Source organism: Scedosporium apiospermum (assembly GCF_000732125.1).
Source record: "Scedosporium apiospermum strain IHEM 14462 chromosome Unknown SEQ_SAPIO_0132, whole genome shotgun sequence".
Classification (NCBI taxonomy): domain Eukaryota; kingdom Fungi; phylum Ascomycota; class Sordariomycetes; order Microascales; family Microascaceae; genus Scedosporium; species Scedosporium apiospermum.
In genome coordinates this window covers 229001-245260 of record NW_015971833.1, presented here as the reverse complement: position 1 = coordinate 245260, position 16260 = coordinate 229001, and the positions used below count along the sequence as shown (strand labels likewise).

The following is a 16260-nucleotide window of genomic DNA, read 5'->3' as shown; positions in this document are numbered from 1 at the left end:
GAGGCGGTCAGGCGTAGCGGAAAATGTAAACCACAGAGTAATAAGGACCAATAACCTATCCAGCCGTCTTGAATCCTAAGATGTGTCCACACTGCTCCACCAAAGCGCCAAGTTTCGTTCACCTCATCCGTCCATATCGTTTACAGTGCAGTCGGTGGGTCGGGGCACGCTCTTTTCAGCCTCTTCCTCAACATCGAGGTCAGTATCGTAATGGACAAGGCAAAGGTAAGCAGCGGGCGGCCGACCAAAGCTACTTGATTTACCTCCCCTGTATCTGGAATGGCTCGTTTCGAGCCAATTCAAGGAGATTTATTATACGTCGCTTATATATGGTGTGCTGAATTTCTCAAGACTTGTAAAAAAAAAAAAAAGAAAAGTCTGTTGAATACTAATCTTTTATAGTCCCTCTCCTAGGTAGTACATCCAATTTCAGAAACGATCCCCTTAAAAGCGGTACAGTTATCAGCATAATAAATGCCCCTATTAACTTCGGCTTTCACTCTATGACTGGATATAACCCTCACTCCACTCCGAAGTTTCACTCCTTAGTAGACACCGTGTTCGACCTCCATGGTATCCTGCCAGTCTTTGGACATGACTCTGGTGCAAAATCCAATACAATCGCGTCCCTAGGAATCCAAGGATATAAAACGTCGGCTATAAACCGAGTGTTGTCCAATGATATGAAATTGCTCAGAAACTTCAGGACAATCGTTAGGAACCAAGCATAGCGCAACAGAAACCCCGATATCCTTGTGCACCGGATTGCACGGGACTGCCGTTCTTGCTGATAGGCTGCAAACACATTCACCAGTTCATCAGTGCTCGGAGTCGGATTCGCTAAGACGAGGGCTTTTAAACGATTAACAAGTGAGGCGACCGATTCGATGGCGTTATTGCAGCCAAGGCCGACGTTCGGTAGCATTTTATGCGCTGCGTCGCCGACTAAGACCACACGACCATTAAACCACTTCTCCATTACTCCTTCCTCTAGGTCGACGAGTGTCGCTCTGGTCCTGGATTTCCAAAGGTCTCCAAACCGAACTTTGTCATCCTCGACCACCGAGAAATCTTCACATGCCTTGGCAAGCTCTGCTATGTCGGCATTCGTATAACTATTTCGTTCTCTTGTCGTTCTCGGTAGACGTTGGTAAAGGAACCAACACACTGTATCATCCGACGTTAGCAGCTGGGATGAGTTTGCGCCCTTTGTTCGTTCAGTCATCTCTCCGGGAACCAATCCGGAAATTAAACGTCCCCAACCGAATATGCACCTAAAAGTGGTGGAGAAGCCCTCCGGCAGCGTCGCCAGGGTATCATGAGGGTCGCCGAACAGTAACCTGCGTGTTATACTGTGGACCCCGTCTGCACCGATAAGGATGTCCCCTGAATATTCGGACCCGTCATCGCAAGCGACTCGGATAGATGATGGGGTTTGTGAGAGGGACGTAATAGTCTTTCCAGTGAGAATATACTCTGAAGCGTGCGGCAAGCGTGAATATAAGAGCTCAATCAACTGCATGCGTTCGAAAAGCATGAAGGGATGTCCGTGGCTGATACATTCACTTATTAGTACTGCAATATCTAGGCTGACCCGCAGATTTCGCCATTTGCAGCATTCCCTCACTCGGGACGGGACTTACTTCTCCTCAACCTGTTTGAATAAATCCACGGCAAGGAGGAGTTCACTGTCCTTCCCGAGTCGTACACTCCGTTTCATCTTGGGCGCCATCTGCCGCGCCGAGGCGAGCAAGCCGTTTCCCAGCTGGTCGAGAACCCGAACGCTATGCGGCCAGAGACCAAGACAAGCACCCGAGGCTTCGACAACCGCCTTTCTGCGCTCAATAACGACAAAATCATCGATACCTGCAAGCACAAGAGCATGAGCGAGAACTAACCCCGCAGGGCCAGCTCCAACAATGATGATCCGCATGGTCAATCGACGAATAGTTGTAACCGGCATTTTCGTTTTCTAGACCGAAATCAAAAGGTGGCCATGGCGGCATTGTTATTTGTACATATCGCCTCTGATGGACACTGCCGTCAGCCTTACCGCAGTCATCAGAAATCCAAAATAATGCTGACTCGGAACATGTTGTTTGCACGATGAGTGATTCAGATGTAATAGGCGCCATTGCTGCCCATACAGGACTAGCGGATGGGTGAATATGATGACATTTACAGAGGTAGAATCTTGTGAAAATAACATGGATATACGTGCTGCCGATCCTCTGTAATAGCTAGGCTGAACATGCTGCGGTAAATTGTCACCCGCGACTCGCTATTGGGCAACTCCCGCCTGTGCTCCGATACGCTCTATCCTGGTGCCCTCCACTACTAGGGACGATTCTGGACCTACATTACAGTCGCATTGACGACCTGCTGATCCAGATTCTGGATCACCCGAGGTTAGGATACTGTAGGCCCAGTGTGTCAACCGGTTGCGTAAAACGTCTTAGTTCAGTTTTGAGGAACCCGGTACTCGCATTCACATGTCTCGACGCCGATCGTGTCGTCAAGGCAGTGATTTTGGTTTTACTATAGCCTTGAGAAATGTAGATCATCCTGCTTGACCTCATGTCGAAAACAGCGTTTCTATTTAAAAAAAGGAAAAAAAAATTATTTGCGAATCCTTACCCCGTCAGTGATTTCATGAGGGTCATGAGTTAGAACAATACATAGAGTGAACACTTAAGTTTAACTCCAAGCCTCATTATCAACTGTCGACCTCTAAGCATTCTGGGCAGCCAAACTCACCACCCAGACCTTCATTCCATGCCACACAAAGCTTCACAGGGTCGAGAGGATCACATTTCGCGAAAATTGACCCTGATTCGCGATATCATCCTTGGGTTCAGCAGTTATCAGTTAGAGCTGGCCATCGCACAACAACCTTTCAACGTGGACTCCCTGGATGAGCTTGGACACACCCCTCTTCACTGGGCTGCGTTAAGAGGCGACATCAAGGCCGCCCGAATGCTTCTCAATGGGGGTGCCAAAGTGGACACAATCAGCCAAGATAGCTTCGTTGCTCTTGGCCGCTATATCAGCCTCGGGAAGCGTCATTAAGTTTCTTATCGAGCACGACGCCGATCCAAACGCTCGCACTGCTGCAAGGTTGACTCCTCTTCTTTTCGTAGTTACGACTCGCCTCTACGAGTGGTCGGTAGAGTCTCTTCTCAAGGGAGGCGATGACGTAAATGCTCGAACATGCGAAGGGGAGCAGCCGTTAAACATACTCGTCAAGTCGGCTACTTATAGAGGCATACCAAACAAACCCGAGACTTGTGTTCGTATGTTGCTAGCAGATGGCGCCGACGTGAACCTCGCCTATCGATTGAAACGCCCACCAATCCTCCACGCATTAAGATCACCGAGGGGTTTCTCTCTCTTCAAGTTTTTGTACTCCAGGGGCGCGAAAGTCGACGTCGTTGACTCTGACGGTAACTCGATCCTACACTATCTTGCCCTTTACGGGACCTTAAAACAGATTCGGTATCTGGGAAATAGGCTCGAAAATGTAGATCCGGGCCTACTAAATAATGAGAACCGCTCCCCACTCTCTTGTTTCGAGTGGAGAAAGATGGCAGAGAAAGGCGATCTGGCCCCAGGCATCACGCCGCCAGGTGCGAGTGAAGTTGCCGCTTTTTAGGCTCTCATAGTAGAACTAAAGGAGCGAAATTGGGCAACTGATCGATTCTTGGCGACAAAGGAGAAGTTGGATGCGGGATGCATCTCACTTGGAGCTTCGGCGGAGGATCCAGAAAGACAGGCATGGGACCCTTTTTTTTCTAGTCAGATGAAGAAGACATGAACTCACAAAGAAGTCCTTTGTGTATTTTGGCAAGGAAAAGGTAAACCGCCCTTGGGCCGGAGAGCATAGTCCAAGAAAAAGGATGATTCGGAATATCACTTTGATTTTCAGCTTATAAGGGAATTGGGTCGATGCCATTAATACCCGGGCTGCTTCTTGCATTCCCTATTTACACAGCAGATCGACCCATTACCCTTATCCAGAGAGCCCTTTATGTTATGGTAGCTAGGCAGGATACCACTGCAGGAAGCGCCAATCTCCGCCACCACCGAAACAAATTTTCAGGTGGCTTTGTCCGACTTTTACTGTCTTTTATTCAGAGTAGTAGATCATATTACGAAAGCCAAGTACTCCGTCTCTTGCTCGCTGCCCAAGTGGGCATGCTACGCATGCACTCGGGTGACGACAGCCCTATGATAAAACTAATGATCGCGACTATTAACTGACAGCCTGGGCTACTATACATTGCGACGTCCGCAGGTTTATGGCCAGTCCGGGATTCAAGTTAGACCGCATCCGTCCGCCATAAGGATCACTGTGGATGTTTAGTTGTATGAAGTCACCGTCTTGATTCGAGTCCGCGCCGATGAGATGCAGATCGCTGTTTCTGGGTCCCGAAGTGGTTTGCCGGATCCTAGTGTTTTCCCAACTGTTGCAAGAAGGTAGTTTGGTCTCTAAGCCTTAATCATCACGTAGGCTCCTTTTCCTCGTCCATGTCATGAGTTGCTGTCCTTGGCACCTTACCTGAGCTCCCTTCATTGATCTTTGTGATGCAGATTGCACTGTCGAAGATAGGGATGACTTTGGGTGGTGGAAGGAGTGGCTGGTTAAGTAGAAAAGGGCATATCGTTATGCGGCCCCTTTACGGAACCACGCTCTACTCTGTGGTTTACGCGGTATCGCCCGATCAAGCCGGAACACTCCAATGAAGATACTAGAAATGCTCTCCTTAATCAAATCTAAGGGGAAGACTAAGAAGGTCGACTATAATGTACTGATGTAATCGATATCATTTAGAGGAGATATATTAGGCATGACAAGCTCGACGCTCGTATAAAGAAGATCAATTATCAAGCGAAGAAGTTGTTGTTACATGTTTCCCATTGCCAGTTGCAATTTCCAGCCTTCGTCAGCCACATCCTCACTAGGGACAACCGTACCGACGACACTACTACAAAGAGAAACCCCCTCATTCATCATATCCTCTCTCAAGAAGCTTCACGCATACTACAGCTGCCCCAGCTGCCAACCCTCCAAGGGCCGCCATCTGAGTCCCTTCCCACAAGCAGCGGCCAACCCTATCCCGCCTCAAGCCAGTTGATAACAACCTCTTCCCAAAGCCAAACAAGAATAGAGCTAGCATACACAGGAGTGTACTCCACAAGAGGCCCTGCCCAACATGTTCAACAAAAAAGTATGGGATAAGTGGTAATAACCCACCCAGAATATATCCCAAAGCAATCGACAAGCCAGTCAAGACAGGCGACCAAGGATATTGATCAACCTCATCGATTCCTAATAAGAGGATCCTGGAGAGTATAGGAGGATGGCTTAAAATATGGGTTGTGACAGCATCCTGGACTGGGTTGGGGAGTTTTAAAGGTTCGAGGTACTCCTGGAGTGCTCTGAGGGCAATAGGTGAAGAGAGGTTGTTGAAAAGCTTCCCTGACCTTGCAACGTCATTATTGTCGTCATCTGAGAGAAGACCTTTTTCAAGATCCTCCACATCAGTGTCATCTTGGGTGAGCTCGGCATATTGTGTAAGTTTGTCTTTAGCATCAAGGGCCTCTCCCCTTGATGCAAGGTATCCTCCTACACCCATGCTAAGACACCCAGCACAGACTTCTGCAAGTCCAGTATAGATGACTACCTCTGTCTTGCCGAGAGAGGATACACCTGCTGTGAGGGCAAAGGGCACAGTGAGACCATCTGCGAACCCCAGTGTAAGGTCGGCCAGGAAGCGACTGCGTGAATATGCCATGGCGAAGTGACAGTGTGGTTGGTCAAGACCTATGGAGGAATAATTAGAATAGAATTGATTTAGGAAAGGTGTATTAAAGATAGGCTCCTACAGTTGAATTTGGGAACTTAATTTTTGTATTTTCTTTCTTTCTTCTTTTCCTTTTGGTGGAGAATATTGAGATACGGTAATGGAGCGTCTGGGGGACCGGCTTAAGATATACGAGATGTATATAAGATAGTGTTTGTTTTTTTTTTTTTTTTTTTTTTTTTTTTTTTTTATTAGAAAGAGAGAATAGCACCGCACATTATCGTCAGTACCCTGCTTTGAGGGCTGCAGGTGGAAATATTTCCTATCCAGGACGTTTGACGAGCGAGCTTGAAATGTTTACAATACCTCGGCTGTGATTGATCAATTCGAACCCAGAGACTGACCAGTCCTGTGATGAATGCGTGCACCGCTCTTGGACAGGCGTCATTTCAGACTCAGTCATGCATCTGCAAGTGATTGAAACACTCAAGCCCATTCAAGCCAACTGCGGTTGAGCTTGGCCCACGTTGGGTAGCTTGATCGGCAAGAATGCGACCCCACGGGGAGCCGAAGAGTCCGGCCAAGCTCTTTTTCGCTTCACCGACGCGAGGGTGGAATCTGGGCGGCTTGGCGGCTGCCAGCCTGCATGGAATGATGTCGAGACTGAATGATTGGATGAGATGCATCGATCTCTGGGAAGCATCTTTGACGCTGAGGAGCTAAGAACGGATTAACTCCCCCTTCTGCCGCGTTCCTCTCGGTGACCGATTTGAGACCCTTGTTCCTGTCCTTAACCTCAGCCCTTGGCTTGTCAGCCATAGCGTCGTATCCGTATTTCTTCGATGTTCCAGACTTTTTCGTTGCCACTCTTGATAATGTTAACTGCGTGTGCCATCCACAATGACAATACGACGCCGTTTGCAGGTTGACGAAAGAGTCTTGACAAAAGTGTCAGGCTCCAAGCATCCAGATTCAACTCTCATTGACCACGATGTTGAGCATTTCACTCTGACTGGCCGCTGCTCGCAGTCCCATGAATTCCATAACCACCCAGATAAAGAGTGGGTTATGCTTGAGCTCTGCAGGACTTGCTCCCCAAATGCTCGTAATGGTCGCCAAGATGATGATAGGAAAGTTCCAATATTGATACTGCAACGCTGCCCTCGGGGTCCGAATTCCTTCCCATTCCAAAAGGCCCCGAGGAGCCATGTGATCGACCCCCCCAAAAACCGCCGAATAAACTTGGAAATGACCGACAACTGTCGAGTCGAAAATGCCTCTGCGGACAAATGGATTGCAGTTCTCTAAGACGCGGGGAGGATGCAAGTTGGAGTAACTTTTCGGTAGGCTGGTGGTAATACTATGATGTCTCCATAACCCTGTATATATAGACCCACTCGAACCTGGCCTCACTCATTCCTGAGACGCCTATCTCATAGACTACTTGATGTCTCTGCAATTGGCCCGTACTATAGTTGCATTTTAATCTCGAAGAGTCAACCATCACGATGCGTCCCTCCCTCGTTGCGTTGTTGGGGAGCTTTGCTGTGGTGAATGCTATGGCTCTGCCCTCTGAGGCGCTCACTCCCAGAAGTTTCGTTCCTGGGAAAACTTTCGACAGATTTGTTCAGATTTGGCTTGAGAATCAAGACTTCTTGTTGGCTATTCTCAACTGTAAGTAATATCCTGCTCGGGCTGCAGACACTATGGTAGAAGACGAATGGCTGACTCCGCAAACCCAATAGCGGACCTGATCCACCTTGCCACTAAAGGGCGACTCTTGACCAACTACAAGGCGATTACCCATCCATCCCAGGTAAGATTTTCGGAGCCCTCGATTAGCAGATTAAAACTAAATCGCCTAAATGTATTTAGCCCAACTATGTTGCTGCCATCGGAGGAAGCACCAATGGTGTGAACTCCAACGACGAGTACAACCTTGACCCTAGTGTCAAAACGGTGATCGATCTCCTTGAGGCCGGCGGGATCAGCTGGGCCACGTACCAGGAAGATCTGCCTTACTCGGGATTCACTGGATCGAGCCACGAACAATATCGCCGCAAACATAAGTACGTCAGACTACTTACAATTTGGTTATTTAGTGTGTATATCCTAACATGTTCCGTTCTGTAGCCCTGTTATGTGCTACCAATCAATCACGGGTAATCCTAGCCGCCTCGAAAAGTCTAAGAACTTTACTTCGTTCTTCGATGATCTCAATAACGATGTGCTCCCTCAGTGGATATTTATTACCCCTGATATGAGTATGTAATACTAAAACACTCTGTTTTCATCAGCTTTTTTTTTCTTTCTTTTCTACTATTTGAAGAGATTTAATTCGCTAATCCAACGTTCTCTCAATTGTAGACAACGATGGCCACGATACTGGCCTTGCCTACGGTGCTAAATGGGCTCGCAACTGGATCACCCCTCTGCTCGACAATCCCAAATTCAATACCGACCGCACTCTCATCATCCTGACCTACGATGAAGGTGTCCTAGGTAACACGGTTTATGCCGTTCTCCTCGGAGGTGCCCTGTCCTCGAAGAAGATTCCCTCGGTTGACAACACGAAGTACAACCACTACAGTCTCATCAAGACCGTCGAGGAGAACTGGGGCCTTGGCAACCTCGGTAAAGGCGACGTCAGTGCCACGGCCTTCTTCTAGTGCCAGAGGTCGAGATGCGGGGAAACGTAAGAGCTGTTGTAGACACCCGAGCTTTTGCATATGATGGGACAAAAGACTCGAGGTCCAGGGGTATAAAACGTCAGCAAGAATGTGGAAACCTAGACTGCCTGCTACTTCCCTTCGATTTACTACATCTTCTCTAGCACTACTTTAGTTTCTGGCAGAGCTCCTTGAAGTCCTTACTCTGTCTTTGCAGCCTTGTTTTTCTGGTACATGTTAATTAAAATTACGAAATTGGTTTCTCCGTGGTTGCCTCCGTGTGCGCCGGGATTAGTATATCGGGACTTTCAATTTACAATAATAGGATATTAAGATGCCTGTATCCGCCGTAGAAAGCCTTTATATGTGTCTTTAATTATTCTCAATTGCAATACTTGGAGGTTTAGGCCACTCGGAACTACTTACCTGTCGTTCGCTGTTATGGGCTTGTTCATCCCAAAGCGGCGACATTAATACGGCAGAAAACGGCCTGCTCTCTGGTTTAAGAGGGACGATGGCGCGGGGCGGGGCAACTAGGAGATTGATGGGGCCCAGTGCTATATGAGAGGGGGCTGGACTGAAAGGTGTGAAGTTCAATCACGGTGCACATACATGATCTGAAAGATGTCCTTTGACAAAGAAGGCCTAAGATAAAGTTCCCCAAAGTTCGTGAGGGCCTGAATAGCCTGTCCCCACTCTATTCCGGGATCCCTCTGTATTCATGGCCTTCCTTGCACATGACCCCTTATTTTGGGCTCATGTGTCAAGTTACTCCATAACAACTTCTTGCCATGACATTCCGGGGAATGGCAGTCAGCTCCATCACTAACTGTATTTCTGTGTCCACCAAGGGGAGCGACCCGTCGTCAATTTGGAAACCTCGGCCTTTGCAGTCGCCGCCATTAGAGGGTGGCTTGGGGGAGCTTGCACTTGGAAATGAATTGAGAAGCGACAACGGTCGGATCTATGTGGTGTGTTGAGACTCATGGCAAGGAAAAGTCCCCTCCCTTTCTCAGCCCGGCGTTCGAATCAGGCCGTATCCATTCCGCAAGTATCGATGTTAAATTACCTCACCACAATTTGTGCGCCAGCAACTCCAGAGTCTCCGTGGCATAAGAACCTGCATCTCAATTTGATTTTTGGGTCTAGTTCTAACTCCGAAATTAAAAGGGAGTCGAATGCCTGGCGCCGGCCATTGTCAACATTCCATGCCTCTGGGTCCTGCATGACAAAGGTCTACATACGCAAGCCACGACCCGCCCGTGTAAAATCACCCATCCCGAGATCCGGGATTCATTTTTAAGCAATATTTTGCCCATCGTTATAGGTATCCTAAAAGCCCAAACTACATCGTGCCATCTGCCTCTCAACATGGTGGAGACGAATCGAGATAACTCCAGACATCAAGAAACGAGGTGCCTCTATGGCCTGGTTGTCCCGAAACCACGTCGGGTTGGTGGCCTTGACTAAACGTCGACAGCAGAGCCGGCTCAAACGAAAGATCCATATTGGCTTCCAGCAAGAACGCGTTGAAGTTCTCGGTCCGCGGAACCGGGGCGGTTTTTACCTCGACAAACTTACTGGCCACCTCGAACAGGGGTTTGAAAAGCCTGAGATGTTGCGAGATGGTAGGCATGGACTGGCGAATCGCCTCTATCGACTCAATCACGACGCCGAGCAACTCAAGATCCGCGAGGTTATACGTCTCGACCACGTTGCATAGGAGCACAATGAATGGCGCAAAGGGAGACATAAGGAGGGCCCTGACAACAACAGAAGTGATACAATATTAGTTCACTAGCTGGACGATCAAGGTACAGTTGGATAAGCTATGTGCACCACTCACCAATTGTAGTGCAGCTCCAGGAATCTGCTCTCGTGCTGGACCAACCCGTTCGTAACCACTTGGTGTTCTAGTAGGGCTCGCCTGGCGACGGAGATGCACTCAGCAGAAAATGTAGACGCAGATCCAGCTGTGAGCAGAAGAGTGCGATAAATCAAGCACTTGAGTGCAAGCTGCGAAACTCGATCGCCTTGCAATAACAGGCCGAAAATCTCATCCCCAGAGGCATTCCTTACATCCTTGTCGAAGTCAGGCTGCAGGAACAGCCTATTCGTCAGCTTCAGTCTTCTCCAAGAAAGCTAGGGATTCCATGCAGGCAAAAAGGGGTGTACGTACTTTGATATCGCAGCCGTCATTCAGGAGAGCATCAAGTTCTTGGGCTAAACCAACAGCAGTATCATGCCTGGCTTCTGGCGTTTGCCGGAGGGCTGCCGAGCTGTATAGCTTGTCGTAGACTAAGCCCTGTATTCTTGCAAAGCTTATCTAATAGGGCGGTAACTTATTGGGTGCGGAGTTTACCCTCCTCATCATGGCTTTATGGTCCGGAGGCATCTCTTTATCCCGTCTCATGGAAGCGCAACCGAGGCGGAGGGAGAGCATCTTATCGTTCACGTAAATGACGGCGAAGAGTCGAACCCTTCTCCGCGCCGCGTCTAAGCTTTCGAGGTCTTGCATAGTGGTCTTGTGGAACCCAAGAGCCTGGCTCATACGGGCAGCCGTGCAGTTGAAGTTCCAAGCCAGGGTCGGCCTGCACGTTTCAACGTAATACTCGGCCTAATATATTAGAAAGGAACGTCGTCAGCAGATGCACAGTTTATGTGTCTTCAGATAGGATGCACTCCGGGCAATCATGCTCACTCACCGCTAACGCCAGCGCCAAGACATAGTCATAAGTGCATGGCATGTGGAAAGGAAGCCCGGCAAGCAGCGTTTCCATGTTTTTTCCGGCACACTTCCCCCTGTATTTTGCACTCAGCCCTCATCGCTTGGTTTTCAGCTACAGGAGCACATTCTAAAAAGAGAATGTACAGCCCTGAGAAAAAAAAATGATTTGTTCGGCAGTGGTAGGATAACTCGAAGAATAGACATTGAAAAAGTAGCCCTGGAAGTGTTCCATGGACTCGAACTCCATCGCCCAGACATATCGGATTCGAGAGTGTTCTGCATGATACCCGCGTTAGAACGTTGTGGTGATGCTTGATTTAGGAAGCAATTCCTTATTCTAGGGTGCCATCCGAACCGTTGGCCATTCGTAGACAGGCGAGCCCAATTTGTGCAGGGGGCATAGAAAGCGCTGAAACCCCTGTATGCCGGTTCGAGAGGCCCGCATTGGGCAGCTGATCACGGGGTGACTCTGCCTCGCGGGGGGGAGTCTCTACATTCCGTTGCAGATTGCACAAGGCTGTGGCGGCCTTGGGAGGAATGGGCACTGAACGATCTATATTGACAGCCGTCTGAAGGAATCTGGTCGCGAAGGCAGTATGAGCTGATAGAGTTGATTCCCCTTCATACTCCGGCTCGGGTGATTTGCCATCTCTCAATGCCGAGGCTGTCAAAGAGGAAACAGGCGTCGCCTCCATCGCGTCATATGCCGATTGAAGGTTGGCGGGTGAACTTTGAGGGGTCAGAAGAGGACGGTCATTGTTGATAAACTTGCATATCGTGCCAAGCCTTTTGCAAATCTCGTCCATTTTGTCGTCGCTGGGTCTGTCCGTCTGCTGTCAATACTCGGCAAGGCCAGATACAGGGAGGGAGAGAAATGGCCTCGACAACCTACAGCATAGCCTTGATTCGCAAACATCGAGGCATAGATTGCTAAGGAGATACGCGTCTCCTCCCCCTGCCGGACACATGGAATTTCTTGGCTGATGATGAAATTTTCCCAATATAAGAGGAGGGCCGATTCTTCTTTGTTATTCAACCTTGGAGCAGTCGTGGTGCATCCATTTTTTTTTCTACTTTAGAAGTTTAACCATTCCTCTTTCCCTCGCATTCTCGCCCCTCGTTACACGTTCTTTATTTCTTTGTCTATCTAGTTTCCTACGAATAGCATTCGACGTTTTATCGGTCGCACTGCCGGCACTTGCCAAGGCCATCATCAACCGTACCACCCCGCGGCTTACACCAGCGGCGAGATGGCAAACCCCAGGCTCTCCGGCGGACCACCCAATAGAGATAGAGAAATTGAGAGACGAGCGGTCTGTTGAACAGCTGTCCAAGAAAGAGGCACCGGACAAGGTGGAAGACCATGGGGGGTTTCTCGTACGTCGTCCCGACTTCTGTCTGAAGTTCTGATATTGCGAATTGAATATTGACATAGATATTGTTGCTGCCAGAGGGTCTTCAAGTATGGCCAACATGCCGACTATGTTCTTGAGGCAGTCGGAGTCTCAGCCGCCATTGCCTCTGGTGTCGCCCTGGCCTTGGTTAACCTAGTCATGGGCCAGTTCATGAATGTGCTCTCCGGCGCAAGCCTAAGCGAGGGGGTACCACCGAATTTCATGTCCGAGGTCACAAAGTATTCGTAAGTTGAATATCATGTCCTGACGGGCCCCAAATCTCTGGCTCTGGTGCGGTGCGGTTCTAGAATTCGATCGCGAGACTAATTTGGAAAATCCACTAGGTTGTACTATGTCTACATTGCCATCGCCACAATTCGCCTTAACGTACATCTACTCAACCATGTTCAGTTGGGTTTCCTACAACATCACGTATGCCGGAACGTTCTTTATCGCCGTTGGTGTTTTCCAGGCTTCTCCGATTATCATGGTAGGTTCAATATCATCATCTTGAGACAGAGAGAGAGACGGAGAGAGATGGCATTCATATTTATCAACGATCAGCCATGCTAACGTGATGTTTCCAGGGGTGGATTTCGAATAACCTTGCGCCTCACTATGTCAGGGCAACTGGAGTTGGAGTTGTGCTCACTCTAGCTAATTGGTCCGCCTTTATCGGTACCTTCATCATAGGCAGGCACTTCAACATCTTGCTGCTTTGGCTTTGAAAAGAATGTTTGTCTCTGTTTGCTTACGTAGTGCGTATGCAACTGTCAGCACTAAGCTCCTTCGGGGCTTAGGTGAACCATAAGTGGCATCCTAGGATTCCTGACCCGGCCGATCCCTGCTCTTCCTCTTTGAAACAGGTACTTATTATAAAGCCGTTGGCCCCTGTCTCCAAGAAACGAGCTGACTTCGACGAAACATTTCCTAGCTTGATAAACTCTCCCAATGGCTTTTGGCAGCATTGGTACGCCTTGGATAGCAGGCTGCGGCTTCGTGGCCCTGCTAGGATACTCTATTGTTAAACTCCTGGCGCACCGTCGATTTTATCGAGACAAGGTACGAGCGACACTGCGCGCCTGGCCTTGATCGACTCAACAATCACACTTGAGACAACTCTACTAATAATTATTGGTTCCTTAGCCCTGCCCGCCTCACTCCCTACTATGGGGCCACCTTCGGCTCATGGGCGAGACGTTAGCAAAGTTCCCGCCGAATATGTATCTCCAAGCCGTTCTCACGCAGCTTAAGGAAGAGCACAACCTCCCCGACATCTGGTACCTAGATCTCTGGCCCATGGGTCCGGAATTTATCATCGTTACTTCACCAGACGCTGCCGCGATCCCAACTACAGTCACCGCCTTCCCGCAATGCCGCCTGGTCAAGAATCATTTCTCCACCAGTCTCGGCGAATCTTTTATCGAGGTCACGAACGGGAAGGAATGGAAGGATCTCCACCACATGCTCGCCCCAGGGCTCACGCCTGCCGCTGTTCGGTCCTATCACGATATCATTATCGAAGAGGCCGTGGCACTCCGCAACCGATTTCGAAGACTCGCAACATCAGAAAAGGTAATCGACTTCGGTCTTGAATTCGGTAAATTCCCGTTCGAAGTCGTCGCCCGAGTCTTTTTCGGCGAGAGAATCGGCACCCAACATGACAACCCGGGGCTGTACGCCCGCGTGAGATCTCTCGCCGACATCCTTGGCCGGAAGAGTGGCCCTAAGGACCCTTTCACGGCCCTCCGAATTCGATTTCAAGAATGGAAGGTTATCCGACACCTGTGGAGGGATATCTTGCCTTATATCGAGCGCCGCTTCGAGGCGCTCCACCAAGAAAAAGTCATTCCTAATCGCACCACCGCAACGAACCTCGTGGATCGAATGCTCGCTCCCCACGCACAAAATAGCCAGCCACTTAGCAATTCCGCCATAACCCCAATAGTTCACAAGTGCGTCTATGCTAGTCACTGATGTCATATATACCCCTGCTTCTGCTGGACGACCCTGTCTTTTTTTTTTTTTCTTCTTCTTTTTTTGCTAACAAACCATCCTTAGTGCTCTCGGATTCATGGCAGCGGGATTCGGAACTACCTCAGACACGATAAGCGTAACTACAGGCCCTCCCCAATGATTCTTGCAAGATAGTGCTTACGAGGGAAACAGTACGCCTACATGTTGCTTGGCGCATTTCCCGAGACCCTTGCGAAACTCCGGGAGGAACACGATCGCGTCTTCGACAGGTCTTTCGACAAAACACTCGAACTTGTCCGGGAGAACCCGGCTCTGCTAAAAGATATGAAGTATACCGCTGCCGTCATTCACGAGACTTTGAGGCTCTTCCCAATCGGCTTCGTCGTCCGGGATCCACCTCCCGATATGTAAGTGTACTCTTGTCGTGGAGACTGCGGTTTTGCTAGCCCTTAGGCCGCGCGACCCGTGCCTGCGTTTCTAACATCCCCACCAGGAAATATTTTGAGCACAATAATAAGAAATATCCCATAAAGGGCCAGGCGATTGGAATCTGCGCCCACACCATGCACTTCAATCCCGAAATCTTCCCCGAGCCGACAAGGTTCAACCCCGACCGTTTCACGGACTCCAACCCTTCCTACTCTCGCCATGCCTACAGGCCATTCGAGAGAGGTCTACGGTCGTGCTTGGGCCAGAATCTCGCCATGGAGGAGATGAAGATTGCCTTGTTGATGACGGCGCGCTGGTTCGATTTCGAACTGACCGACCATCAGGTGGCTGAGGGATCCAAGTTTCTGCAGTCTGACCTGGAGGCAATACTGGGGATCCATGCTTACCAGACGATGAGCGTCACTGCAAGCCCCCGTGGGCCTGTCCGAATGAAAATCCGTGCCTTGTTTTAGCGTTTTCTACGATATCTCTACCTTTGCTCGTATTAGAATCATATCAGGAATGAGGCGTGGAAATGGAGAGGTCCGCCGGGGTTGTTTATCATTTGTGGCCGGGAGCTAACTCATCACGGCAGTCGTGTACAAGGCAGCCACCAGATGACACGAGACCTGGTGCGCGCCTTTACCGTGTTAATATGTCTCAGTTTAAGTTCTCGTATGCTCCTGAAATAGACTAGTCATAAGCCTACATTACAATTCAGTCTCCAGCAGAACTGCTCGACCTAAGCTGCTAGCAGCACACTTTCTATTATAAGTCCTAGGCTACTCCTCAAGCTTCCGCCCATAGACAGGCGGTCTGCCATAAATGGGGAGGAAGAGACAGTAGACCAGGTGCACTATAGAGTAACTTACACCCCATAGCAAGGATGAGACTCCCTACGCTTTTTGATCTCGTCTTTCATCTTTGCAGTTAGGGCCTAGCATTCTTCATATTTACAGCCCATAGTGTGCATTAGGACAAGGAAGACAATCCCCTAGACCAGCTAGCTCACAAAGGGATATACACATTAGTCAATCTCCTCGCACTTAAGACCTTTGCCCTTTAATCTGGCTAGGATGTTAACCTGTTGCTAGGTGGTGTTAATAAACCCACTCTCAGCTATATAGTCCCTTATATCAGAACTTTAAAGTTAGCCCCAATTCTACAAAGACTTCTTTCAGCTAGATGAAATAGGTCTTTAGTAGGAGGTGATTTAACCTTGTTTTGCTACCAATAACACCTGGAGACCACAAGGTGCT

At 49.1% G+C, this 16260-nt stretch overlaps 3 protein-coding genes and 1 pseudogene across 3 annotated transcripts; 2 read left to right on the top strand and 2 right to left on the bottom strand.

Annotated features, from left to right (window-relative positions):
• Nucleotides 1-1639: 1639 nt before the first annotated feature.
• Nucleotides 1640-1963, bottom strand: SAPIO_CDS8823 (annotated as a pseudogene; the record flags this gene model as incomplete).
• Nucleotides 1964-7312: 5349 nt separating this feature from the next.
• SAPIO_CDS8822 (Acid phosphatase) lies at nt 7313-8473 on the top strand (the record flags this gene model as incomplete). The annotated part of the gene is made up of 5 exons (XM_016790372.1): nt 7313-7478; nt 7550-7620; nt 7680-7873; nt 7938-8068; nt 8172-8473. The coding sequence occupies 5 exons, from the start codon at nt 7313-7315 to the stop codon at nt 8471-8473; spliced, it is 864 nt and encodes a 287-aa protein (XP_016639675.1).
• A 1366-nt stretch (nt 8474-9839) lies between these two features.
• Nucleotides 9840-11253, bottom strand: SAPIO_CDS8821 (uncharacterized protein; the record flags this gene model as incomplete). The annotated part of the gene is made up of 5 exons (XM_016790371.1): nt 9840-10236; nt 10320-10570; nt 10653-10778; nt 10836-11090; nt 11179-11253. 5 exons carry the CDS (start codon nt 11251-11253, stop codon nt 9840-9842), a joined length of 1104 nt encoding a protein of 367 aa, XP_016639674.1.
• A 1311-nt stretch (nt 11254-12564) lies between these two features.
• On the top strand, nt 12565-15474 carry SAPIO_CDS8820 (uncharacterized protein; the record flags this gene model as incomplete). Its single annotated transcript, XM_016790370.1, has 7 exons — nt 12565-12578; nt 12637-12840; nt 13007-13085; nt 13742-14550; nt 14657-14708; nt 14765-14979; nt 15066-15474. The coding sequence occupies 7 exons, from the start codon at nt 12565-12567 to the stop codon at nt 15472-15474; spliced, it is 1782 nt and encodes a 593-aa protein (XP_016639673.1).
• Between the last annotated feature and the right edge of the window lie 786 nt (nt 15475-16260).